Raw genomic sequence first — 23,722 nt, forward strand, 5'->3', positions numbered from 1 at the left:
TCGCAGCCCATCTTTTTTCTACTACCTAGTATTTATCTTCGGCTGTTATTCTGCATGTTTTTCTGTTGCGTAGTGAAGGAAAAATATCATCGAGTGACCTTGCTTTTGATTGTTGTTTCGGTAAAATAAATTGTTCAACATGAAACTACAAGGATGTCGAGACACTTTTCGCATACCTGTTTTCGGATTGGTTCTTTCGACAGGTGTGTTACAGTCATTTTTCTAACCCCCAAGGCCTTTATTGCCATATATTTACGTGCATGGCATACGTAAATAGATAATACTCCATTGTTTCTCTCGTCGACTATGTAAAAATGCGAAATGGCTGGTTCATGAAAGTTAATTATCAGGTTGGTGGTATCGACATTCTTTTTCTCGCTATCACCGCTCTTTTAACTGAATTTGGCTTGTTCTGGCGCGTTTTTAAATATTTTTGAAAAATATTTCTTTCTTGCGATTCAAAATTCGATCAGGCAACAGCGCTAGAAAACGCCGATTTCTCTTTTTTTCTCTTATTTGGTTTAATTTGATAAATATAGGTTGTATCTATGCGCTTTATTATTCACTTATTTTCGTGGTATTAACACTAGTCCAGTCCAGATAACAAGTTCACACGTGACACGGTCGACGGACAAACGAAAGAGATCACATTTCAACGTATTCAACGTAAGTTAGTCTTGTCACAGACTCACAGTCTTGTGTAACAACTGCGGTTACTAGTGTGCGACGGGTGTGGACTTATTTCTTATCAAAACTTTTTTCTTTGATTTATCTAGGAATAGGAACTTAAAAAAAATCATCATCATGAGTGAACACCAGAAACGTCCCCTCCAAATCATTACTTATCTAGTCCCAGGCTTGAATGTGGAATTGTTCGAGACTCTGGCCCAATATCTGGAGAGTTCTTTGGGCAAAGAAACAACACTTGTTTATGAATCCCGCTTTATTGGCCCTCAGCCTGATCACATTGATCCATTCAAGAACAAAATTGCAGACTTGGGTATAAACTTTTCATGTTTACATCACACAGCTTTAGTAGGTGATGATTAATGGTTTTATTTTGTAATTTATGCCACAGCATTTGTAACTGGAGCATCTTATCAACAGCTGGTAAAAGAAAACAATGTAGATTGGGAACTTTTGCAGGTTGGAGCAGTTTTTCCTCATCTGATTAAAGGAGAAACTGCAGGTTACTATGCAGATGTCATCATCCACAAAAATTCTCAGTAAAGAAACACCTGTGCATTTTGAAATATTCATTAAAAACAGATTTTCACTCTTCTTTTTTATTATCAGGGAGAGGATCAAAGATTTTCTGGATCTACGTGGGGCAAACTGGGCCACCAATAGCTCCAGCTCAACAAGTGGCCACTTTGTGATGCTCAAGGCTCTTAAAGAGTATGGAGAAAATCCATCCTTCTTTGGAAGTGTACTTAGTGAGTTGAAAGCATAATTGACTCATGAAAGATGAAGATGTTTAATGCATTGCATTTTTGTTTTCAGATTCCGGCTCTCATCTGAATTCAATTCAAATGGTTGCCTCCCGCAAAGCTGATGTGGCATCTGTCGATTCGAACGTCCTGGGCTACGCGATGGCCAAATCTCCGTCCTTAGCGAAAGATCTTCACGTCTTCAATTCCATTGGTCCACTTTCGCCTTACCCGATTATGGTTCGCTCGTCGTTGCCGGCCGAAGAAAAGAAGGCCATTTGTGACGCTCTACTCCAGCTAGAAGGGGTCGCGCCATGGAATAAACGCTGTGCTGATTTGAGGCTGTTACGCTTTGTCAAGATTAACACAGATATTTATTTGGAGGACCGCGAATCACGTGATTCGCTCGCCAATTTGTCAGCTTCTGTTCGCTACTATTAAATGGGCAAACTCATTTTTGCCTTTTTAAAACGGAAACTCACTGGATCTGTTCCTGTCCCGCAAACACATTTCCAATTGTTAGGTCGAATATCCATTATATAAGTTAAAAAATGTGATGTCTAGTTTATTAAAATTAAGAGCTTAGCGTGGTTTGAGGAAAAAGGAAATAAATATCTGTTAAAAGTTATGCGTTTCTGATTGATTTTCATGCACAGAACTATCGTATTATTTAAGGCGTTCATATTTTTCAGATATAAAAGAAGGCTGGTCGATAGCTATCGCAATCCGTAACATTATGACATTATGTAATAATCCGTGAATAATCAGTGAAGAGGATGGGTATGAACCTCGCCATGAAGTTTGTTCTCTCTTCACTAGAGAGTGCTGCAGTCTATTTGCAAAATGGCCTCGTCTCGACTTCTCCAGCTCGCCCGAAATGGTAAACAAATTGAAATAAACATTTAAACAATATAGCAATTTATAAAATACAAATCATATTTTGTAGGCTTGCCACCTAGGTCATCACTTAATATGCAGTTCCGTACTACATACAAACTTGTAACAGATCCTCTGGGATCAGAACCCAAGACCAATCAAGAAATCGCCGATCGTGCAGGAGATCACCTTCTTTTAACGGAGATCTTTCGAGGTAATTCACAATTTTTACATAAAAATTATTAACTCAGCTGACAGTTGTGATATTTGACAGGTTTTGGGGTGACTCTTGCACACTTTTTCAAAGAGCCAGCAACCATTAACTACCCATTTGAGAAAGGACCTCTAAGTCCTCGATTCAGAGGGGAACATGCCCTCAGAAGGTATCCTTCTGGAGAAGAGCGCTGCATTGCTTGTAAACTGTGTGAAGCCATTTGCCCTGCTCAAGCAATCACCATTGAGGCAGAGCCCCGTGCAGATGGCAGCAGACGAACCACCAGATATGACATTGATATGACCAAATGCATTTATTGTGGATTTTGTCAGGTAAACTCTTGGTTTCAAGAGTATCCTTAAAGCATAATGTCTATATTGTTTGTGATTTGTAGGAAGCATGCCCTGTCGATGCAATTGTTGAGGGTCCTAACTTTGAGTTCTCCACTGAAACCCATGAAGAGTTGATGTACAACAAGGAAAAATTACTGAATAATGGAGACAAATGGGAAGCTGAAATCGCCGCAAGTCTTCAAGCCGATCATCTGTACCGTTGAAGCTTTCGATACTAGCAAAGTTTCACCAATGTAATATTATAGTAAGAAGGTCCTTGATGGTGTCAATAGATGAATACGAAATCATCTCCGTGTTTCTCACGTTAGAGGTTAACACAGATTTTAACGGTGAAATATTCGGTATATTGTCTAGTTTAATCGATCGCCCTATCATAAACCTATCCTAAACCAAATGCAATATTTCCTCTTCCTTGATTTGTCCCATGACGTTGACATAATTCTTCCAACGTTTTTTGGCGAACTTTGGTGGCAAAAGGACCAAAAAAAAAGAGTACTGAAGTTTGATCAAACTATGTGAAAGTTCGATGCTATAACAGTTTGGAAAGTACGGAAACCTTATACTTCTACCCAACTACCGAGTTCCGCTTAGTTTATATTTGATGAACAAAGAAGTTACTCTGAAATTCTGAAAGTGACGTTATCGATCCCAATTCCGAATGCCGGCCTCACTGACATGCCAACTAAATTTTAAAACTAACCTTTCCTGTTTTTTCGTTTCGGTTAGACGTCATGGATGACGTTTGGATTTTATAGATCTGTTTTACCTTATCCCTGCTTTTGTTCACCATCAAACCAAGTGTATCGCTCGAATATCTTCCGTGAAAGGATTCCAGCACCGGTCAATTGATTATTCTCAATCGCAGTTGGTCTCATCGACGGTGATCCGGTTTTGGTGTGAAAGGTAGGCCCATTCCACAATTTCTCTTTAGTGTTACTCTTTTAGTGGTAGTAGTTGATTTTCAAATCGTCACGAAAAATCGGTGACAGTAGTTGTAATCACCTCTTGAGTTCATCGTGTTGTAGTTAAAATCCTCTGGCACAGTGATGGGCATCCCAACGGTCATAGGGTAGATTAGGTTGAGGGACGGTCTCACGAAGCGTACAATATTTAACAGTAACATGGTAGATTAGGTTGAGGGACGGTCTCACGAAGAGTGCAATATTTAACAGTAACATGGGGTGGAATCGTGTGGAACTTGCGCGCGATCGTGAATTTTGTTTTGAAATTGTATTTTGTACTCTGTGCGTGAGAGCGTGAGCGTAACAAAGTTCGATGTTTACTACTGTTTGGGTTAAATTTTAATTCATTTCAACGTTTTAAATCAACGTGTATTGATCGAATGGCCGGACATTGTCATGAATTCGTAAAACAGTTTTGTATTTTTCCGTGGAGAGCGCTTATGCTTAGTGCAAGTCAACATTAAACATTTATGTATAGAATAATAGAACAAGGCCACTTTAATGCCAACATAACACGCCTGACTACAACCTCTGATGACATTTCCCGACCAGATGCGAAGTCGTTGTGCAACTGCGATTGTCAGGAAATGTGTAGCAGTTTTCGTGTAAATTTTACTGATGCATGTGATTTGGAATCGTAATATTGGTGTGGTGGTTGAGGTTTATAAAATGTGCAATTCAGTTAAAATTGAAATTCGTCTAGAGTTTGCGTCGTTAGATTTTTGATGAAACCGTTTTGAATCTGGCGGGGTGGTTCGTTTGGGTAGTTGATCTTGTCTGCTGGCGATGGCTAACGTCTTTGTGGTTTAGACGCATGTCTGATGGGTGGTGATCGTCTTTCAGCGGGGGGACTAAATCATGCAAGTAATCTAGTCCGAGGTGAACAGTCTGCAAAATATATAGATTCAAGTTTTGGTACTAGTCGTTATCGTTTAAAATTGTGGACGTACTTTCAAATGACGAGTCAGGAGGAAATTAAGATCGAAATCTTCGTCATCATCTCCGAATGGATTTTTCATTTGCTCAGCCACCTAATTTCGAAAGTCAAATATCATTCATTTTTGTAGAATGGGCCGTGACACTTACTTTCAAAAGACCGACGTAGAAAACGAGTTCTAGAACCGTTCCGATAGGAAAGTAGATGTCGATAGCTCCTATCGCTGTGCTGGGCCCAGTGTACTGCCGTGCCACGAGACAAGCGATGAAATACGAGTACGTCGCCAGAGTACAGACCTGTATTGACCAATATCGACAAATGTGAATTACAGCCACTTTTATTTTTTTTGTTTATTATAAAAGTAGGAAACGCACTTGTGTGTAGACCATGGGGATCGATACCCAGTTGTAGCTCCACAGAGCTCCGCAGTTGGCACGGAATTCTAAGAATTCCTAGAAACAGACGGAATTCTAACATTGGTCTTGTTTCACGCATTTATTGTATTCCTTGTTGATTATTGTGCGTGAGCAATTTGCCCGTCTTTTTATGTTACCTCCATTATGAGTTTATTGCCTGCCGGATCCGTCAGAAGTCCGTCGCTAACGGCCTCATTCAGAGCCGATGTGAACCATGTTGCGGGTACCCAAAACAGATTGACGACTGGCGAGATCGATTCGTAGCACTGCTTCTCCGTTCGAGTCATAATTCCTAGATTTTGAACGAAAAAATTTACAGGAACGCCTAGAGAAAGTTTTAGTTTGAATTGATCTAATACCATTTTTCACCAAGTCTTGAAGCGTCGGGAAACGACGACGGACGGACCGTGAAATCGAACGAAGCAACAGGGTCATCATCAATAACGCTCTTCGGACTAGTAATCGCCTGATTGCTCTCGAACGTTCGTCGGAACCCGGTAAGTACATCTGAATTGTCAGCATCAACCTGTAGAACAATCAATTCGATGACTTTAGTTTGTTAGCGATTTGATTATGAATTATAATAGACTATACTTGTCTGGCCAAGGAATCGTCATGTATCTAAATTGCAAATGGGAATGGATTAGTCAGAATCGCAAGTGAAATGTTTGAAATATTTTTCGTACTGTTGCCACCATCGTCCGGCTACGATTGTGACGTAGAAACCGAGTAAAAACGGTAACGAAATCAATTTTGTATAATTTTCAAAAAATTTCTGCGAGTCGCGAAACGATCTGCACGTTTCCAATAGGAAAATTTAAATGTCATTTGGCAACGTAATATGGTAATAAAATGTACTAACCCTTTTTGATCGTCATCTAGTCCGTTGCGATAAACAGCACTAATTACTCCGAATAGAATAAGGAAAATTATAAATTCTCTGTAAACGACTTTGTAGACGGAACATCTCCAGCGTAGAAGCATTGAACCGATGCCCATGTTGTTGGACATAGCTCCCTTGTCCATTTCGTCATACCCAATGTGAACAGTGGCTGCTTAAAAACAAATTTGCTTGGCACATCATTTACATACTGAAAGAAGTGATTACTTACGTATGGGTGACATATCGTCCAAACTTTCGTAGGGTTCAGTCTTGCGCTCAATCATACAACAATTCTTACAACTGACTTTCTTCCCGGTTACGTGCAGTCTGTCGATAGAACCGAAGATCTCACTAGTGGTAGTCGCGGCGTCTCTCCCTCGTGAAAGTTTGAACTCCACTATGTATCCCTCCCACTATCACGGTGCAGTAACCGCAGTAACCATAGTGGCCGACATGCTTTCCTTTGAATTATGAATTAACAAGTCGATACGATCAATTGAATCGATGAAACGCGATTTCCCTATCTTTCGTTGACACTCCTAATTTTACGTTATCAAACTTCCCTACCGCGTTTTGACCAAGACAGCAACTTCTTCAATGCACATTCCTGAGACATTTTTGCTTTACCCTAACATGTAACTAACGAAAAGATAATGTGAAAGTTTTCAGCACAAATACTCTGTATTCAACCGAATATACAAAGTATCTCGACCGACAATTTAAGCTGTTTCCATCGGCGTCGTGGTGGCGGGGGAGGCTGCAGACTCTTCTGTGTACTTTCCCTTGTCTTTGCCCAATGCAGCAAGACGGCCCTTAGCTCTTCGCTCAACAATCTTCTTGCGATCCTTATCCATCTTCAGTTTGACAATGACAACCTATCAGAATAACAATTTGATTAGTGAGGCCATAGAACAGTATTTCAGGACACACATGACTACTTTAGTGACAAACAGCACAACACTTGACCCTTTTAGTGTACTCACTTTGGATGGGTGGATACCAACTGGAACTGTGGCTCCATTGGCTTTCTCACGTTGGATCCTTTCAATGTAGATCATGAACTTCTTACGGTAGCACTGGATGACTTTGCCAACCTGCTGTCCTTTGTAATGTCCTCGAACAACCTGAAGCAAACATGATACATAGAATTACATTTTCCCATACTTGGACAGATCAATTGCATTGAAAGTTGAACATACCTGGACTTCATCGTCTTTGCGGATGGGGATGTTTCGTACGTTGTACTTCTGTTTAAGTTCCTTCGACAGAGGAGCCGTCATCAACTTCCTGCGAATGTGGGAAGGGGCACTAAAATGACGCTTGCGATTCTTGCGACGAGAAGCAGTTACTCTAGTGTTCAACTTCATTCTTTGTCGGTTGAAATCCGGTGAACCTGAATTTACACAAATGAAGACAAACAAACGTGAGCAATGTGAGTAGCAAGAGTCGGCACAGCGACAGTAGACTCGATTTAGAACTTCATAGACACAAAAAACTATTTACACAAAAATATAGACTACAAATAATTCTTAAAAGCAATTCTAGTTTTAAAGTTACTTTATGAACAAGCTCGACGATGGATTAGATTCGAAAGGATGAACGAGAGGAAAACTAACCTGGATTTTTGCTTCGAAGGAAAGGAAGAATGGCAGACGGGGAACAACGTTGCCTTTAAAGTAAAAACTTGTATAGGGGGCTCTCCAATCGCTTGCATTTATTTTGGATAATAGATGGTGCTGGTGGTTGTCAACACAGAAGAAAAAACACGTTCGTACTTGCAACGTTTGCATAATTTCTTAAGGAAGTTAACTGCATTAAATTAACAGGAAAATGTTTAAAGTTTCTCGCTGCCTACCTTTAGTTCAGGTCCGTATTATTTTCAAATGACTGACAAGGGTTCCATAGTAGTCTTAATGGATGTTAAGGACTTGTAAGTTTCTATCTTCAAATTATGTAATGTTTCCGTTTGTTTTTGTTTTTTGTCTAAAGTTAACGTCGAAGTTATCAAAAAATGCCCAGGGTCTTTTACCTACAAGTCAACTTGCTTCTCGTCAAATTGCCACTAAAGTACAGCCCCTCACACAGTTAAATGAAGATGAACTGATGATGAAAGAGAGTGTGGCCAAATTGGCTAGTCAAATCATTGCCCCTTTTGTTAAGAAAATGGATATCCAGCAATCGTTTGAGCCAGATGTTGTCAATGCCTTGTTTGCCAATGGGGTAATATATACAGTGGTTTTCATTTATTTTGGCTAATAAATTTCATTAACCTATTTCTTAAAAGCTAATGGGTCTGGAGATTGATGCAGAGTATGGAGGTGCAGGAGCTTCATTCATGTCAGCTATTGTTACAATTGAAGAGCTGGCAAAAATAGATCCTGCTGTTAGCGTATTCTGTGACATTCAAAACACATTGATCAACACTCTCTTCAGAAAGTTGGGCACTCAAGAACAGAAAGACAAGTATCTACCAAAACTTGCCCAAGACACAGTAACTAGTTCAAACATTAATTTGAATGCAATATTTTGTACCTGTAATCTTTAATAAATTGTGTAGGTTGGTAGTTTTTGCCTATCAGAAGCAGAATCAGGTTCGGATGCTTTTTCGTTAAAAACCCGTGCCATCAAAAGTGACGATCACTACATCATCAATGGTAAAAAAAATATTTCATTATGCTCTTTTTTATTAACTGCAGAGCTATAGTCTATAGCTCTGTTAACTGTAAAATGGAGTCCTTAATTAAAATATTGGAATAATTCTTAAGAAAAAACTTGTTTTTCCAGGTTCTAAAATGTGGATATCTAGGTATGGAAGTAATTTTTTATTTAGTTTCCCTTTATTTATAATATTTTATTAGCCAGCATTGAATTTTAAAAGATTAATTAAGTATATTGTATACAAATTTAATTTGTCTATCAATCTATTTATAAAATAATGATTTGAAACTTTTGAAACCAAACATGGATATCTATCTAGTTCAGAGATTGCAGGAGTTTATCTGGTAATGGCCAACGTTAATCCAAAAGACGTAAGTTTTTCTTTGGTTAAAATAAAGACGCACTGACTTTTTAGCAATACGATTTAGGGTTACAAAGGAATCACATGCTTTATCGTCGATCAAATTACACCCGGTGTGTCAATCGGAAAAAAAGAAGATAAACTGGGTATCCGTGCTTCTTCAACCTGTGCTGTCCACTTCGATAACGTTCAAGTTCCGGCGAGCAACATTCTTGGCGAACTCGGTCAGGGCTACAAGTACGCGATTGGCATGCTAAACGAAGGCCGTATTGGTATCGGTGCTCAAATGGTTGGACTGGCCCAGGGTTGCTTTGATGCCACTGTTCCGTACACCCTTCAAAGGACTCAATTCGGCAAAAGAATATTTGATTTCCAGGTACTTGAGGAATTTAATTTGTTGTGTCTGTTCAAGTCTTACTGTTATTTCAACAAAAATAGGCCATGCAGCATCAGATAGCGCAGGTTGGAACCCAAATAGAAAGCGCTCGCCTTCTGGTCTATAACGCCGCTCGCTTGAAGGAAGCCGGTTTGCCTTTTGTTAAAGAAGCTGCTATGGCTAAATATTACGCAGCTGGTTAGACTATTTTATTCTTCATCTGATTCTTTATTATTTTAACCATGTAATGTTTCTTGTTTTCAGAAGTCGCAACTTTGACAACATCCAAATGTATTGAATGGATGGGAGGAGTAGGCTTTACTAAAGATTATCCCGTTGAGAAGTTTTACCGTGACTGTAAAATTGGTACCATTTATGAAGGAACGAGCAACATTCAATTGAACACAATTGCCAAGTACATTGAACAAGAATACCGATCATGAATCTCAAATCGATAATAATTTAAGTAATTCTGTATCAAGCCAATGATGGTCTTTTGCTATTCGGATGGTCGATTTTACGATATAGTCAATTTTAATGCTGTAAGCCTGTAAAAAGATCGTCGTATTTTGTTTCATTACAGCTTAAATCAGAATTGAATTGCCATATGTTGTGATTTGAAACAGTATACACGAAAATGATAATAACTATCGAGTTCCTATACAACATGCAATGAAAGGCAGAAAGGCTCATAAAATTTCATTGAAGAATTTCAAAAATTCAGTTTATTTTTCAGCGATTTAAAAAATAATCAGCTTATTTAAATTGTTAACAGCGAAATTTGCTGAATTAACTCCAATAAAGTTAAGTTCCGTGTAGTTTTGGCGTTTTGGTCTGTAAACGTCTAAACGACACACAAAACGAACTCTATACCCCTGCTTCCGGTACGCACGAAGTAGAAGAGACTTCTGCACACCCTCCTTCTGTTCAATTTCCCGCCTTTTTCACTCTTAACACCAGACATCAAATCGAAATTGTGTTCAGCTGTCAGCATTTCAGTATTCTCATAATTTAATGTGTTTTTTAGTGTAATTTTTAAGTGGGGTTTAACATGTTTTGATCTTTAATAGTATTGACACACTTGAAAGTTAAAAAAATTGTGTTATTTGCTCAATCATGAATGAAAAAGAGGCAAAAAGTCAGAGGCTGATGTTGATATCAAAATGGAGAAGTTCGTCACGAAGGCCGTTATCTCGTGAAAGGCCTAAGACACCAGATAGTCCTCCAGATTCTCCAACTAAGAATGCTCAACGAAATTCAAAGACCAGAGAATATCTAATTCCAATTGCAAATGAATCAACAGGTTTAATCGAGAAGCAACCTTTGTTGCTTGTTGATGATAACAAGTAAGAGTGATATTTCCTGCAAAAATCAGAATGTGTTACTAAAGTCTTTTAAAAATTGCTTAGGTCTTCTACCAAAATTACTGAAGATAAAGAAAACAAACTAATAACATATGATGATTTGCAGCTGCATGTGCAATCAGATATCACAAAAGTTGAATCAGTTCCAAACAACAACACCACAGTTGATAATAATGTTAATCAGCTTGAAGCTACTACTGATCTCAAGGATAACAATAAAGAAATGTCACCAGTCTTGGAGGTTCAAGACTTGAATCTCCCATTTGCCATTGGAGATTTAGTCTGGGCCTATATTTCTGGATATCCCCTTTGGCCTTCGCTTATTACTCCAGATCCTGAGGAATCTCTCTACACAAAAACCAGGAGTAAGTATTTTTTTTCTTTCAAAAGACCAGTTTATTTTTAAACTTAATTTGTTTGTTTTTTATTTTATTCCAGTAACTGGAAAGACAGATATCAGGTCATATCATGTTGAATTCTATGGGGATAATGGGTCACGAAGCTGGCTATCTGCCAATATGTTGTTTCCTTTTAAAGGTGGTGTGGAAGAGTTATTGAAAGACAAAAATGGCTTTTTGAAACATGTAAAATAATTATAATCTATCTTTTTTAATCATTTTTCTAATGTGTATATTGGAATGTGAATTCAGGTTCAGTCCAAAAGCAAAATCTTCAAGTCTCTTCAACAGGCCATCAAAAGTGGTAGGAAAAATTGGCAGTTGGCTGTGGACGAAGCGAAACAGGCTGTGTCTTTATCAAGGTATGATTCCGAAATTAAGAAGCACTTCGTGAAAAATGAAACTCATGACTTTGTAATTATTATTCAGGAATGAACGTTTGGTGTTATTTAGAAAACTTCTTCAATCCAAAGAAGAAGAGCAAATTCAACGAAAACGAAAATCTGCAGATCAAAATGTGGACAGAAAACCTAAGCGTCGTCGCCAGAGCAAAGAACGCTCAGAAGACTCTGTTTCGTTAGAAGATCAGCAATCAACAGTTTCGAATGAACATATCCAGACGTTGAGTGATGTCAGTGAGCAATCGGAAGACATTACTCAAGTGGAAGACAATAAGCAAACAGAGGTGTCTGTTCCAGAAGATGTCAGTAAAGAGGTAGCGAAGAAACGTGACAAGGAAATACGCACGGAAGTTTGCGAGTGTTGCGGATCTCGAGAAGGTCAAACCATGCCATGCAACAAGTGTCGGTCAGTTTATCATCCCGAATGTATCAAACAGAACTCGGAGGAAGCTTCAAATGACGAAACCTTTTTATGCCTAAATTGCAATCCGTCCACCAATTCAAATTGCTGCCTTTGCCGGAAATCGGATGGCGAGTTGCTTAATTGCAATTTAAAGCTGTGTGGTCGACGTTATCATCGCCATTGTTTGAAACTCTTCCACTCGCCAAGCATAAAGCAAGAAAAGCCAGCTTCTCAGTTCACATGCCCAGCACATTACTGCCACACTTGCGTTGCGGATTTAAATGAACTGAATCAGGTAGAGAAGAAATTGTTGCGCTGCATTCACTGTCCAACTGCCTATCATCAAAGTATTTCTACTTAAACGTTTCTACCTTTTTGACTTGACCTATTTGTGCTATTTTTTATAAGGTGAAAAATGTTTGGCGGCTGGCTGTGTTCAACTGTCCACTTTTCAGATGAAGTGTTTTAAGCACGTGGAAAATCGCGATGTTGTTAAGAAATCCAAGAAGGAGAAAAAGACGATTATACCTAATCATTACAATGTAAATTGGTGCATCGTTTGTTCCGAAGGTGGAAGTCTTATATGCTGTGAACGCTGTCCTTCGTCGCTTCACACTCATTGTGCCGGATTGGAAAAAGAGCCAGATGGATCGTTTATCTGCTTTGAATGCACATCTGGCAAGACCATCCTCTACGGAGACATCGTTTGGATTAAAATGAGCATCTATAGGTCTGTCTTCTTATTTGTACGTCTTTAACCAAGTACCAGGAATCAACATTTATGTTCGTAGATGGTGGCCAGGCAGAGTTTTCCCCTTGGATGAAATTCCGCCTAAACATCAGAAATATCAGCCAAAGGCAGGCGAGTTCTTGGTCTATTTCTACGGCAGCAACAACAGCGCCTATGTGTATCGTGGCCAAGTATTCCTCTATCAGGATGGAGTAAGTTTTATTTTTATCTTATTTCTTTCGAAATAAATACTGAGTATTGTTATTTTCAGGACCAAGGATGTAAAGTGAAAAGTAAGAACAAATTAGGTGATGACTTCAAACGAGCTTTAGAAGATGTTACTCCTGCTTTTCAGCTACGTAAACAAGTACTGGTTGAAAGAACAGCCGAGCGTCAAGCGAAAATTAATGTAGTAAGTCTCATCATATTTCCTTGATAATAATAGTAATGTTAACGCCATACGTCTAATTTCCAGAAACCACCACATTACAACAAAATCCGCAGTAACAAACCAGTGGGTAAAGTTCGTATGCAAGATTCCAGCCCTTTCTCGTCCGCTATATGTGACTGTGAAGTTATAGAAGGGCAACCAACGTGTGGACCGGATTCAGAGTGTATCAACAGGTTTGATCCAGTCCTTCAGTGATTTTACTATAAGCATAGACTAATTTTAATTATGTTATTTTAGAATATTGTTGTTTGAATGTGACCCGAATGTTTGCGCTGGTCGGAAATTGTGCCAGAACCAGCGTTTCCAGCAACGTCTTTCGCCTCCTCTCTACCCGTTCAATACTGGAGGAAAAGGCTGGGGGCTTAAATCTCATGCTGACATAAAGAAAGGCGATTTCGTCGTAGAGTACGTTGGAGAAATCATCGATAACAACGAATTCCGGCGCCGTCTCAAAGCCAAACAAGACGCGCAAGATGAAGCTTATTATTTCTTGACGTTAGATAACAACCGAATGATTGACGCTGGACCCAGCGGAAATTTCGCTCGTTTTATGAATCATTCGTGTCAGCCCAACTGCGAAACACAAAAATGGACCGTTTTGGGTGATACCCGAATCGGACTCTTTGCTGTGGTTGACATTCCTGCCCATGCAGAGCTAACCTTCAATTATCAGTTAGAATGCGCTCAAGATGTCGCGAATGAGAGCAATCAAAGGCAGCAGCCTTGTCACTGTGGAGCTCCAAATTGCGCTGGATTTATTGGTGCCAAACCCAAACAATTGAAGGTAATTCAATTTCTTTATAATTTCAGCAATTAGTCCTTGATAAAAAAATCATCTTTAATTTCTTAGGTGGAAAAGGTTAAAGTAGTAAAGGGCAAAAAGAAAAAACAGCAACGGAAACTGGAAAAAGAAACAGTGTCTGAGGATTTTTGCTTCCGCTGTACCGAAGGTGGTGAATTGGTGGTATGTGATTTCAAGAATTGCAGTAAAGTTTATCATCTTGAATGTCTTAAATTGTCCGCTCCACCAAAAGGTAAAAACAAAATCTTCAGATTAAAACTTTTTTTTTCCGTATTATAATCGTACAAAATCTTTTTTCAGGTCAATGGACGTGTCCTTGGCATCACTGCGATGTTTGTGGTCGCAAAGCCTCCCAGTTTTGTAGCGTTTGTCCCAACTCTCTCTGTTCGACTCATGCCCTAGAAGTGGACATGCAATCTCACGACCGGCTTGGTTTAATCTGTAATGAGCATTCTCAAGAAGAAACGGAATTTTTTCTCAAACGTCGGCTGGAAGAAGATGCTGCGACTGTGGTGACTACATCGCCGGAACCTTCTAGTTCCCTCAGTGAGACAAGTAGCTGTTGATTAAGCTTTATTTAATATGATAATGCATTTATTTAGATTTCATCCATCGCTCTCTTTTTTATCGATGATGCTAGTAAATATGCTGAATACATAGTTGCCACTGGATCTTCAACAGAGATATAATCTAAATTCTGCCCTTTTGCTGTTTTGACTTCCTGAGCCATAAAATTGTTTTTTTTTGCCCTTTTCTTACTCAGTGCTTTGCTATATTGACGATAATTATATCATCGTATTGTGCATAAATTTTGAACCGGATATTACTAAATAAAATACAAAGAAAACAAAGATATTCATGGATTATGAAAAATGAATTCTTATTTTTGTATTATTTAAAAAAGCGAGGATGTCAAGTTGCGAATGGCGGACTGCAATTGTTTACTACAATTTAAAATGTAACAAGCTATTTACTGCAATCGCATTTTTAAATTATTCTTTTATCTATGCATATTTAATTAAAAATTTAATAAAGAATAGATTCAAAAAAAATTTACTTATTTTCGAAACGTCATCGACTTTTGGCCTGCCTCTAGCGGGCCTTTGCGGTAATATAGGCGCATGTCGCTTAACGCTCTTCATTTGTTCTGTTCATGCTTTGCTAGGAATCAGTTTCACATGCTTTCCATGGCTGAAACTCTCACACTGTCGACACGTGTTTTATGATTGAAATCGTGAAAGTTTTAGTTGACAATTGTTAATCTCTGTTTTATATTTTGAAAATGGTAAGTTAACATTCATAATTGAGTTATGAATTTGAGTTAAATTAATGGAAATAATATATCAATGTTTCATCTTCCAATTAGGCACAAATGTTCGTGCTGTTTGAGCATGCGGCTGGCTATGCGTTATTTCGCGTAAGAGAATTCGAAGACGTCGGATCTTTCCTGCCTCAAGTTGAGCAGTCCGTCACGGATTTAAGCCGTTTCAATGGCGTCGTTAAATTGGTTGCATTTGCCCCCTTTAAATCTGCTGCACATGCGCTTGACAACATCAATTCAATTTCCGAAGGTAGCTGATACTTTTTTATTTTTTTTCCCTGACCGATAGTTACTAATGTATCATTTAATAAATTAGGTGTGCTCTCTGAGGATCTTAACCTCTTTCTGGAAACTAACTTACCCAAGCCTGAGAAAAAGGGAAAGAAGGACAGCTTTGTGTTGGGTGTTAGTGAACCCAAGCTAGGTGCTTCGATCTCAGAAATTTTGGGTATCACTTGCCAGCATGCAGGTGTAATCCCTGAAATTGTTCGTGGCATCAGAGTACATTTTGCTCACCTAGTGAAAGGTATGTTTTTGATAATTTGGGTTAAGCTTTCAAGGTTTAAATATTTTCATGTATATTGGCAGGTTTCACTGTTCAAACTTCTGGAGTTGCTCAGCTTGGTTTGGGTCACAGCTACTCACGAGCCAAAGTTAAGTTTAACGTCCACAGAGTTGACAACATGATCATTCAAAGTATTGCATTGCTTGACCAACTGGACAAAGACATCAACACATTTTCAATGCGTATTAGGTTAGTTTGTTTATTTAAAAACAGTTTTTGCAGATTTAATTCCATCTCTTAATATTTAAAAATTCTAGAGAGTGGTACTCCTACCACTTCCCAGAACTCATCAAAGTTGTTCCTGACAACTATGTCTTTGCCAAATGTGCTCAGTTTATTAAGAACCGCAAGGAACTGTCAGAAGAATCCTTACCTCAGCTAACTGAAATTGTTAATGATGCTGGTATTGCTCAGTCAGTTTTAGATGCCTCGCGCTCTTCAATGGGTAATATCAATAATATAAATTGTACTTTTGCACTGAAATTTAACCCCTTATTTTCTTTAAGGAATGGACATTTCTCCTATCGATTTGATCAATATTGAACGGTTTGCCAAACGTGTTGTTGCGCTGGCTGAATATCGTAAAGAACTGCAAGAATACCTGAGATCAAAAATGCACAACATAGCACCAAACTTGTCAGCGCTTATTGGTGAACAAGTCGGAGCCCGTTTGATTTCACATGCAGGTTCTCTGACTAGCCTTGCTAAATATCCCGCGTCAACTGTCCAGATTCTTGGAGCTGAAAAAGCACTCTTCAGGTAACAATTATAATCTTCACTTGTGTGTGAATTTCTGTATTATCGTAAATGTTATTGTAGAGCTCTGAAAACCAAAGGCAATACTCCGAAATACGGTTTGATTTATCATTCAACATTCATTGGTCGCGCTGGAGTTAAGAATAAGGGGCGCATTTCTCGCTATTTGGCCAACAAGTGTTCCATTGCTTCAAGAATTGATTGCTTTTCCGGTATGTATTTTTCTTTGATTTCGTAAAATTTTCTCGAGCTAAATTGTCATGTCTTTCTGTCGTTTTCTTGTTCAGAGGAAACTTGCGATGTATTTGGCATAAAGCTTCGTGAGCAAGTAGAAGACCGACTTAAGTTTTATGAATCTGGAGACATTCCTCGCAAAAATGTGGATGTTATGCAGGAAGCCTTAGCTGAAGCCAAAACTGTTTTGGTATGTTTATAATTTTTCATTGCGTAGACAGTATTCCATACATTGTTCGGATGTTTAGGCTTCCCAGAAGAAAAAGAAGAAGAAGAAGAAGAGCATCTCAGCTGATATTACCATGGATGCCGCTACTGACACTACTCTTCCATCCGATGGAGAAGGTAAAAAGAAGAAGAAGAAGAAAAGTATCTCTCAAGAAGATGTCGAAGCCATGGACACTTCACTTCCACTAAATGGCGAAGGCAAGAAAAAGAAGTCTCGGGATGAGAATGGAAATGGCGATGCTAAACTTGACGAATCTGTAGGTTTAGACAACAGCGTAAGTGAAAAGAAGAAGAAGAAAAAGAAGAATAAAGATGCCGAAACTACACTGGATCAATCAGCAATGGATGAAGATGATGAAGGAGCCTCACCGTCAAAGAAGTCCAAAAAGAAGAAGAACGCTGCCTAATGAATGTCTTTCTTTACCTCGGCAATTCCTCACAATCTGTTGACCTTGTGAAACAGCTCACTATTTTAGTTTTTTGTAATGATGTAATCGGAATCAATACAATTGGGCTAAGGTCACAAAAATGGGTATCTATTATTCCTTTTTCCTAAGTTTTTATCACAGCAGTGACCATGACAGTGAAGTGAAGTAAATATTCTTCTTAGTGTTTCGGTAAGATCATTTAACGTTAGAATTGTTACTTTTGAAACTAACAATTTATTTTTATTTAGGTCTCGTGATGGAGTATTTCTGTAATATTCGAAAAACCGCGGCTGGCGTGGAGTTGGGGAATGCTAGATGTGTAGGCAGTCAGATCCTGAAATCGTTCTGGATATTTATAAATCTCTTCAACTTAAAAGGGTACTTATTACTTTTGCTGTTGCCAAGTTATTTGCCTAACCTCGAGTGAAAGCTGTTCGAAGTGCGTCGTTTGGGATCGCTTCATGTAACTTTTTCACTACTGATCTTAAATCTTAATTTCTGTTTGTCCACATTTTACGTAAATCTTCCTTTGGAACGACTAACCAACTCCTTTTTATAACGACGGATCGATGACGATCGATCGAATCGAGAACACGCGGGTCGAGGTGTTGTTAGTGAACTGAAAGTAATACATTCCAAATTCTATGACATTTACGAAGTTATGAATGCGAATTACTTTTTTAATCGTCTTTCTTTGCGTTTTCAGATCTGGTTGTTTTCGCTAGATGTTATTATTTTTGATGACTTGATGTGTCTTGTTATTTAGGAAGGAGGGATACAATCACATGTTTTAAATTCAAATAGTTCAGATTGTACGGTGCAGTTCTAGTAACACATTTAGTGAGATAAACTGGTCCGTTTTACTAAAGTTTTTAAATGCAAATGTTCCGTAATCACATGTGTTTTGAGGTAAAAAAAAGTCTTTTAAATGAAAGTATTGTAGTTTTTACAGATGTATTTGTGAATTTCAGGTTATCGAGTTGGAGATTTTGCTGCAACCTCACTTGGAAGCCTTGACTGCCCATATAGGATATGGTATGGATTAGTGACACCTGAAATAAATGACACGATTTTTTTTAAATTCTTACAACAAATAATTCACTTTGAGAGAAAAAAAAAATAGTTGGATAAAAGTGTGGTTTCTAAGTAATTGTTTTAAATTCTCACAACCTTTGCTTTTAAACACATTACACAATTTGTATTACAACTACTGAACTACCAATGAGAGTTTCAGTATTATCTGTAGTGGTTATTAAGAAATAAAATTGAAACAATTGATGAGTGAAATTAAAGTAAATTTGTAAACTAACCTTTTATAAACTCTTCCCATGTTCATCATCGACTGAGAACAAAGATTGTTCAAATGTTGTCATTTTTGCTTCTGACATGCGACGTGCTTATTGACCAAGAAAAAAAATTAAAAAATAAGGCTCAACTGTGTGCACATCATGAAATAAATATGGATTGATCATGTGTTTGAAACTTTATAGATAAGTTTGCAGTGAAATATTTTCGAAGAAGCCGACTATCCTTCAAACGGTTCGAAATGGAAGATTTTATTCATTCACCGAAGAAACGAGTTAAATTACTTAAATGTCAATTTGGATAAAGTGAGTTTTAAGCCATAACCATTTGGTATTCATTTTTATATTGGTTTTAGTAGACCCATCCCCAGCAACGTCAACCTGCAGGAGGAAAGGCCAGTTTTGATGTCCTTCAAGCGAAGGTCACGGAGATCATTACATAAAATTGGTAAAATTTTCATGCAGTGGTGTAGAGGTTGGGTGAGAACGGGACGTTTTCCATCATTATCAAAAAGGTAAAATACCCACAAGGCTTGAGTTGAGAGGTAAGGGTGAGAAAAAGTCGTATAAAGCGAGAGAGAAAAGGCCACAGTGATCAGTCGAGTTAGCGTCTCCGACACGGGAACAACTGCAGCACTATTGGTCTCCAACTGCCTTCTTCATCGCATTATCAGTTTGCAATCATGGGTAAATATTCATTTAAAATTCGAGTCGTGAATGAATTCTATCCTGTTTTTAGTTTTTGATTCAGTTAAAATATTTATTTTTCAATTTGTTTATTTTAAAGTTAACTATGGCGCCGTGCTCCTTTTGGGTGTTGGATCGCTGATGGCTGGAGCGACCACTGGTGTACCGATGTCTCCTGCGCACGGTTGATAAGAAGCTTCGGCAGCAAAAGAATACTACACCGACTTACTGCTGCCGACTTACTATAAAACAACATTAACTCTTCCTATGCCGAAGACCCCAAGTATTACAACACCAAGTCTCCTGAGTATTAAACTTCAACCTACGATGTTCTATCTTAGGAAACATAGGTAAATATTCTGTCTTTTTTTACACGAATTGTGAATCATTACATATTTTTCTATTTGTTCTAGTTGTTTACTTACTAGTTACAACTGAGAATTAACGGCATTAAATTTATTTACTATCTAGTTATCTGTGGGTTATGCTGCTGTTGGGTGTTGATGGCTGAGGCGACCACGGGAGTACCGATGTCTTCTGGGTATGGCGGATACGAAATCGCAACGCCGGGGTTTTACTAAACAACAACATACGCAACAACTGGATACTACACCACCAAGACCCCTGAGTATTACACCACAACTCGTGATGTCCCGAACTACTACACCGAAGCCTCAAAGTATAATTCTGCCCCGAGTACTACACCACGAAGGGAGCGGAGTACTACACCACGAAGGGAGCGGAGTACTACACCACGAAGGGAGCGGAGTACTACACCACGAAGGGAGCGGAGTACTACACCACGAAGGGAGCGGAGTACTACACCACGAAGGGAGCGGAGTACTACACCACGAAGGGAGCGGAGTACTACACCACGAAGGGAGCGGAGTACTACACCACGAAGGGAGCGGAGTACTACACCACGAAGGGAGCGGAGTACTACACCACGAAGGGAGCGGAGTACTACACCACGAAGGGAGCGGAGTACTACACCACGAAGGGAGCGGAGTACTACACCACGAAGGGAGCGGAGTACTACACCACGAAGGGAGCGGAGTACTACACCACGAAGGGAGCGGAGTACTACACCACGAAGGGAGCGGAGTACTACACCACGAAGGGAGCGGAGTACTACACCACGAAGGGAGCGGAGTACTACACCACGAAGGGAGCGGAGTACTACACCACGAAGGGAGCGGAGTACTACACCACGAAGGGAGCGGAGTACTACACCACGAAGGGAGCGGAGTACTGCTTCCGGATTTTGCTACAAGGAGATTCCTAAAAGCTAGAGCCGAAATATCTATTTTTTTAAATTTAAATTGGTTGGTTGTCTTCATGATCATTGGTCACTGGGAATTAATTGTTGATCTTAAATGAGAAAATAAAAATTCTAATAAGGGTAATTCTTTTCTAAGACTTTGGGTAGTAACTTGAAACCTGTCTTCATTTTGATAGGTGTCTATTGGTGTTCGACTTCTTCAAGGCCAGTATCCTGCGCTGTGATACGTCTGTTTCATATTTTGGAGGTTCCTACTGCCTTAGTCGATCTGCATACGGACATGTTCTTGTGTTTTGACGATGTTACAAGGGTAATTTACGAAAAAACTTGTAACTGTTGGTATTTTCAAATCTTATCAGTAAAAAGGAAGTGGCTGATCTTGGTATAAATGAAAGACTTTGAAGTTGAGATAATTCCTAAACAATACTTGGTATAAATTACTTAGTGTAAATAAAAGACAATGAACAAAAAACTTATAAAAAGAATTGTGTTATATTGACCCACCTCCACCCACAATTCCACCACATTTTACAGTGACATACAAACATACATACACACACTTAAGATAACCCGTTGGCTGCCACGCCATACAACCCGTAGGTTGCTCTCTACTACTCTACGTGCCACGTCTGAAGGATCCATGACCAAGTGGGACTTGCCATTGCTGACAAGTCCGTGCTGACAAGGGGAGGACTAAGGTGCATTGCCTTTTAACAGGCTTGCCTTGCGGCAAAGTTTGGGCTTGGCGACTCCCCGACCCCGCAGCTTTTAAACCACGAGACCGAACAGCGCGGCCCGTGCAGTGGAGAACAAAGGTGTGGCAGCCAACGGGTTAACTAACACAAACGCAATAATACCAACAATACGATGATCCACGTTGATGACGAGTCTCGGTGTCGGTCGCGATTCCACCGAGTTTCGTTCTCACCAGGAGCAGGGGCAACATCCGACGGAGACCGGTGACGATTGTCAAAGATGAGAAAATCCATCTTCTCGACGTCTCCTCTGCATTACCTGAATCAAGACAAACAATTCTATTAAGTGACATGCCAATAAAAGTTACATAATAAATATAGGCACATCGATCTGGTTTTTTAGCTCAAAGATTTAAAAATGCAATTATTTAAACTTAAAATCAAGCTTGCAATATTGAGAACTGTAAACAGAACAAAGCTCACTTGCTAGTCTAAAAAAAAATTCCGGAAGTATACCGGAAGTAACCACAGCGCCTCAACCATTGAGCTGTGTTCAAATTAAATCACATATTCGTGATCTCCATGAAATTTGGGGTCGATTAGATGTGATTTAAACGAAATTCAAAATTTGACCAAAATCGAAAATTTTCCTGAACTATAGTTCAGGAAAATTTTCGAAACCGGAAGTACGAAAACGTAAAAAATATAATATGAGCTTTACCACAAATTTTACGAGGATCACGAATATGTGGTTCTTTTTCTCCTCAAATGAATATTTACTGAACTACAGACTGAAATGAGCAAACCGGAAGTAGAAAAAAAACACATTTTAAAAAATCTAACAAGTGAGCTTTGTTGAGGGAATAGTTATCGTCAGTTAACACTAAATATTTCAACAAAATAACTGCCACCAAATGTTAAAAGAGATGTACCAATTAACTTAAACTGACTGTTTTGACAGCTGCAAATTATCCAAAAGCCATCTAGCGTTAGAAAAAAGAAACGTCCAAGTAAAACTTCGTTGGCGCGTAAGAAGGGCCTGATTTTGGAAACTATTACAGACAGAGTCTAACGCAACTAGACTATTGGTAGATAACCTACGAAAATAAGCCAATTGTTGGGTACCTGGGCATAATCCCGTGGTGAGTGACTGCAGGTGCGTAACAGCGGACGGAAGCGATCACTGAAGTGGTCCAGAAACTCGCCAAGTCGCCAGTGAAGTAAACCAAATTGTGTTTAGAAGCAGTGAAGCTAGATGAGCGTGCGTCGCGAAGATAGGGATGGACGTTTGTGGAAGGCCCTCTTCCGTCATGGACAAAGATCAGCGTTGGCACAAGAATCTCCGTGACAGGACCACAGAAATTCCATAAAGAAACTGCGTGCTCTGTAAAAAAAAAAAAGAAAAAAAAGAAAAAAAAGAAAAAAAAGAAAAAAAAGAAAAAAAAAAGAAAAAAATGTTTTACATTAATTGTAATATAAAATGAATAAAGCATATCAATCTTTACCTTTTCTAAGAAGCACACTAAAATGTTCATGATGAAAAAACCGTAAAAATGGAATTCACAGCAACCAACAGCATTACTCCACATAATGAGATAAATTTCCTGATGCTAAAGAAAGTGTCATGAAGTATTGCAGTAGCGTAGTGATAGATGGTATTGTTGCTAACCTTTATCATAAGGGTGATGAATTTCGTAGGGCACTTGACTTTCATCAAGCAGATTTGGTACATACATGGCACGTCACTTCACACTCTTCATGTCTCTGAAACTCTAAGTAGCAATGGCACAAGGAAATTCTCTACATTATTTACAAATTTATATGAATTTACCTATGAGAAATAAAACTCTACCTATCCCTCAGCTGGGTTGTCTTCTAAATAGAAGTAGAAACAGCCATAACAACAAACATGCTGTTGCAGGTTATGCCACCAAAATTGCGACATTCAGAAAAGATCCCATGGTTCATGAGCAAGAATACCTTTGTTATATGAAAATCTGAATTGTGATTGTCTCGTAGCAGTAATTGGGAAATACCTTATCTCGGCACATTTGTATTCCACTTCATGTTGACTTCAACCATGAGTTTTAGGCTTTTGACAACATGTTGGGCCTCATGGATGTTAATTGACTGAGCGCTAAGTCAACTTGTTGGAATGACTGACAGTATGCATCTAGAATTTGAAGAAATAAGTTGGTACAGTAAAA

General features: G+C 38.8%; 7 protein-coding genes and 3 long non-coding RNA genes across 13 annotated transcripts; 6 read left to right on the forward strand and 4 right to left on the reverse strand.

The window, feature by feature from the left end:
• Positions 1 to 459: 459 nt before the first annotated feature.
• Positions 460 to 2,058, forward strand: LOC124315524. Of its 2 annotated transcripts, none has more exons than XM_046781262.1 (5): positions 460 to 674; positions 777 to 1,000; positions 1,079 to 1,226; positions 1,297 to 1,436; positions 1,504 to 2,058. In XM_046781262.1, exons 2-5 carry the CDS (start codon positions 805 to 807, stop codon positions 1,869 to 1,871), a joined length of 852 nt encoding a protein of 283 aa, XP_046637218.1. In that variant the 5' UTR covers positions 460 to 674; positions 777 to 804; the 3' UTR covers positions 1,872 to 2,058. The 2 variants fall into 2 exon arrangements, with proteins under 2 accessions (XP_046637218.1, XP_046637217.1); XM_046781261.1 differs by having other exon boundaries at positions 461 to 666.
• A 170-nt stretch (positions 2,059 to 2,228) lies between these two features.
• LOC124315609 (NADH-quinone oxidoreductase subunit I-like) lies at positions 2,229 to 3,160 on the forward strand. The gene is made up of 4 exons (XM_046781393.1): positions 2,229 to 2,310; positions 2,377 to 2,520; positions 2,581 to 2,852; positions 2,915 to 3,160. Exons 1-4 carry the CDS (start codon positions 2,274 to 2,276, stop codon positions 3,074 to 3,076), a joined length of 615 nt encoding a protein of 204 aa, XP_046637349.1. The 5' UTR covers positions 2,229 to 2,273; the 3' UTR covers positions 3,077 to 3,160.
• An 854-nt stretch (positions 3,161 to 4,014) lies between these two features.
• LOC124315370 (bestrophin-1-like) lies at positions 4,015 to 6,644 on the reverse strand. The gene is made up of 10 exons (XM_046781011.1): positions 6,301 to 6,644; positions 6,051 to 6,240; positions 5,875 to 5,982; positions 5,783 to 5,809; positions 5,548 to 5,714; positions 5,326 to 5,480; positions 5,147 to 5,224; positions 4,922 to 5,068; positions 4,786 to 4,866; positions 4,015 to 4,723 (listed from the first exon to the last, which is right to left on the reverse strand). Exons 1-10 carry the CDS (start codon positions 6,353 to 6,355, stop codon positions 4,550 to 4,552), a joined length of 1,182 nt encoding a protein of 393 aa, XP_046636967.1. The 5' UTR covers positions 6,356 to 6,644; the 3' UTR covers positions 4,015 to 4,549.
• An 89-nt stretch (positions 6,645 to 6,733) lies between these two features.
• Positions 6,734 to 7,794, reverse strand: LOC124315647 (60S ribosomal protein L26-like). Of its 2 annotated transcripts, none has more exons than XM_046781451.1 (4): positions 7,688 to 7,794; positions 7,271 to 7,464; positions 7,055 to 7,195; positions 6,734 to 6,946 (listed from the first exon to the last, which is right to left on the reverse strand). In XM_046781451.1, the coding sequence occupies exons 2-4, from the start codon at positions 7,436 to 7,438 to the stop codon at positions 6,791 to 6,793; spliced, it is 465 nt and encodes a 154-aa protein (XP_046637407.1). In that variant the 5' UTR covers positions 7,439 to 7,464; positions 7,688 to 7,794; the 3' UTR covers positions 6,734 to 6,790. The 2 variants fall into 2 exon arrangements, with proteins under 2 accessions (XP_046637407.1, XP_046637406.1); XM_046781450.1 differs by having other exon boundaries at positions 7,629 to 7,711.
• A 2-nt stretch (positions 7,795 to 7,796) lies between these two features.
• Positions 7,797 to 10,147, forward strand: LOC124315350 (short/branched chain specific acyl-CoA dehydrogenase, mitochondrial-like). The gene is made up of 9 exons (XM_046780980.1): positions 7,797 to 7,937; positions 8,061 to 8,291; positions 8,356 to 8,562; positions 8,629 to 8,725; positions 8,856 to 8,877; positions 9,049 to 9,100; positions 9,158 to 9,466; positions 9,529 to 9,664; positions 9,731 to 10,147. The coding sequence occupies exons 1-9, from the start codon at positions 7,902 to 7,904 to the stop codon at positions 9,907 to 9,909; spliced, it is 1,269 nt and encodes a 422-aa protein (XP_046636936.1). The 5' UTR covers positions 7,797 to 7,901; the 3' UTR covers positions 9,910 to 10,147.
• Positions 10,148 to 10,328: 181 nt separating this feature from the next.
• On the forward strand, positions 10,329 to 14,876 carry LOC124315123 (histone-lysine N-methyltransferase NSD2-like). Its single transcript, XM_046780555.1, has 12 exons — positions 10,329 to 10,812; positions 10,876 to 11,195; positions 11,269 to 11,414; positions 11,481 to 11,590; positions 11,658 to 12,379; positions 12,441 to 12,762; positions 12,824 to 12,974; positions 13,034 to 13,174; positions 13,238 to 13,386; positions 13,451 to 13,997; positions 14,064 to 14,247; positions 14,316 to 14,876. The coding sequence occupies exons 1-12, from the start codon at positions 10,583 to 10,585 to the stop codon at positions 14,579 to 14,581; spliced, it is 3,288 nt and encodes a 1,095-aa protein (XP_046636511.1). The 5' UTR covers positions 10,329 to 10,582; the 3' UTR covers positions 14,582 to 14,876.
• Positions 14,877 to 15,140: 264 nt separating this feature from the next.
• LOC124315237 (nucleolar protein 56-like) lies at positions 15,141 to 17,648 on the forward strand. Of its 2 annotated transcripts, XM_046780771.1 has the most exons (10): positions 15,141 to 15,300; positions 15,382 to 15,586; positions 15,653 to 15,862; positions 15,925 to 16,090; positions 16,159 to 16,346; positions 16,408 to 16,660; positions 16,721 to 16,869; positions 16,945 to 17,081; positions 17,140 to 17,317; positions 17,381 to 17,648. In XM_046780771.1, exons 1-10 carry the CDS (start codon positions 15,298 to 15,300, stop codon positions 17,524 to 17,526), a joined length of 1,635 nt encoding a protein of 544 aa, XP_046636727.1. In that variant the 5' UTR covers positions 15,141 to 15,297; the 3' UTR covers positions 17,527 to 17,648. The 2 variants fall into 2 exon arrangements, with proteins under 2 accessions (XP_046636727.1, XP_046636725.1); XM_046780769.1 differs by having other exon boundaries at positions 17,140 to 17,648.
• Positions 17,649 to 19,300: 1,652 nt separating this feature from the next.
• LOC124315711 lies at positions 19,301 to 20,228 on the forward strand. The gene is made up of 4 exons (XR_006911585.1): positions 19,301 to 19,538; positions 19,639 to 19,888; positions 20,010 to 20,166; positions 20,219 to 20,228. It is a non-coding gene; the product is annotated as an uncharacterized LOC124315711 (long non-coding RNA).
• Positions 20,229 to 21,394: 1,166 nt separating this feature from the next.
• LOC124315727 lies at positions 21,395 to 23,062 on the reverse strand. The gene is made up of 3 exons (XR_006911606.1): positions 23,021 to 23,062; positions 22,641 to 22,899; positions 21,395 to 21,834 (listed from the first exon to the last, which is right to left on the reverse strand). It is a non-coding gene; the product is annotated as an uncharacterized LOC124315727 (long non-coding RNA).
• Positions 23,063 to 23,076: 14 nt separating this feature from the next.
• LOC124315740 lies at positions 23,077 to 23,584 on the reverse strand. Its single transcript, XR_006911626.1, has 4 exons — positions 23,552 to 23,584; positions 23,368 to 23,495; positions 23,185 to 23,287; positions 23,077 to 23,125 (listed from the first exon to the last, which is right to left on the reverse strand). It is a non-coding gene; the product is annotated as an uncharacterized LOC124315740 (long non-coding RNA).
• Between the last annotated feature and the right edge of the window lie 138 nt (positions 23,585 to 23,722).

The sequence above is a fragment of the Daphnia pulicaria genome, chromosome 11 (assembly GCF_021234035.1).
Source record: "Daphnia pulicaria isolate SC F1-1A chromosome 11, SC_F0-13Bv2, whole genome shotgun sequence".
NCBI lineage: Eukaryota > Metazoa > Arthropoda > Branchiopoda > Diplostraca > Daphniidae > Daphnia > Daphnia pulicaria.

Excerpts from the sequence above, each read along its gene's own strand:
- LOC124315647 (XM_046781451.1), bottom strand. The coding sequence starts at position 7,438 with ATGAAGTTGAACACTAGAGTAACTGCTTCTCGTCGCAAGAATCGCAAG. Across the intron at positions 7,196-7,270 it reads GCAAAGACGATGAAGTCCAG|GTTGTTCGAGGACATTACAA; the intron begins GTATGTTCAACT and ends TGTTTGCTTCAG. Across the intron at positions 6,947-7,054 it reads TTGGTATCCACCCATCCAAA|GTTGTCATTGTCAAACTGAA; the intron begins GTGAGTACACTA and ends TTATTCTGATAG.
- LOC124315350 (XM_046780980.1), top strand. The coding sequence starts at position 7,902 with ATGTTTAAAGTTTCTCGCTGCCTACCTTTAGTTCAG. Across the intron at positions 8,292-8,355 it reads ATGCCTTGTTTGCCAATGGG|CTAATGGGTCTGGAGATTGA; the intron begins GTAATATATACA and ends ATTTCTTAAAAG. Across the intron at positions 8,563-8,628 it reads CAAAACTTGCCCAAGACACA|GTTGGTAGTTTTTGCCTATC; the intron begins GTAACTAGTTCA and ends TAAATTGTGTAG.
- LOC124315609 (XM_046781393.1), top strand. The coding sequence starts at position 2,274 with ATGGCCTCGTCTCGACTTCTCCAGCTCGCCCGAAATG. Across the intron at positions 2,311-2,376 it reads TCTCCAGCTCGCCCGAAATG|GCTTGCCACCTAGGTCATCA; the intron begins GTAAACAAATTG and ends CATATTTTGTAG. Across the intron at positions 2,853-2,914 it reads TTTATTGTGGATTTTGTCAG|GAAGCATGCCCTGTCGATGC; the intron begins GTAAACTCTTGG and ends TGTGATTTGTAG.
- LOC124315524 (XM_046781262.1), top strand. The coding sequence starts at position 805 with ATGAGTGAACACCAGAAACGTCCCCTCCAAATCATTACTTATCTAGTC. Across the intron at positions 1,227-1,296 it reads ATCATCCACAAAAATTCTCA|GGAGAGGATCAAAGATTTTC; the intron begins GTAAAGAAACAC and ends TTTTATTATCAG. Across the intron at positions 1,437-1,503 it reads CTTCTTTGGAAGTGTACTTA|ATTCCGGCTCTCATCTGAAT; the intron begins GTGAGTTGAAAG and ends TTTTGTTTTCAG.
- LOC124315123 (XM_046780555.1), top strand. The coding sequence starts at position 10,583 with ATGAATGAAAAAGAGGCAAAAAGTCAGAGGCTGATGTTGATATCAAAA. Across the intron at positions 12,975-13,033 it reads TATTCCTCTATCAGGATGGA|GACCAAGGATGTAAAGTGAA; the intron begins GTAAGTTTTATT and ends TGTTATTTTCAG. Across the intron at positions 13,387-13,450 it reads GATTCAGAGTGTATCAACAG|AATATTGTTGTTTGAATGTG; the intron begins GTTTGATCCAGT and ends ATGTTATTTTAG.
- LOC124315370 (XM_046781011.1), bottom strand. The coding sequence starts at position 6,355 with ATGATTGAGCGCAAGACTGAACCCTACGAAAGTTTGGACGATATGTCA. Across the intron at positions 5,983-6,050 it reads CTAGATGACGATCAAAAAGG|ATCGTTTCGCGACTCGCAGA; the intron begins GTTAGTACATTT and ends GGAAACGTGCAG. Across the intron at positions 4,724-4,785 it reads TCCTGACTCGTCATTTGAAA|ACTGTTCACCTCGGACTAGA; the intron begins GTACGTCCACAA and ends TATATTTTGCAG.
- LOC124315237 (XM_046780769.1), top strand. Across the intron at positions 15,587-15,652 it reads CATCAATTCAATTTCCGAAG|GTGTGCTCTCTGAGGATCTT; the intron begins GTAGCTGATACT and ends TTAATAAATTAG. Across the intron at positions 16,661-16,720 it reads GCTGAAAAAGCACTCTTCAG|AGCTCTGAAAACCAAAGGCA; the intron begins GTAACAATTATA and ends ATGTTATTGTAG.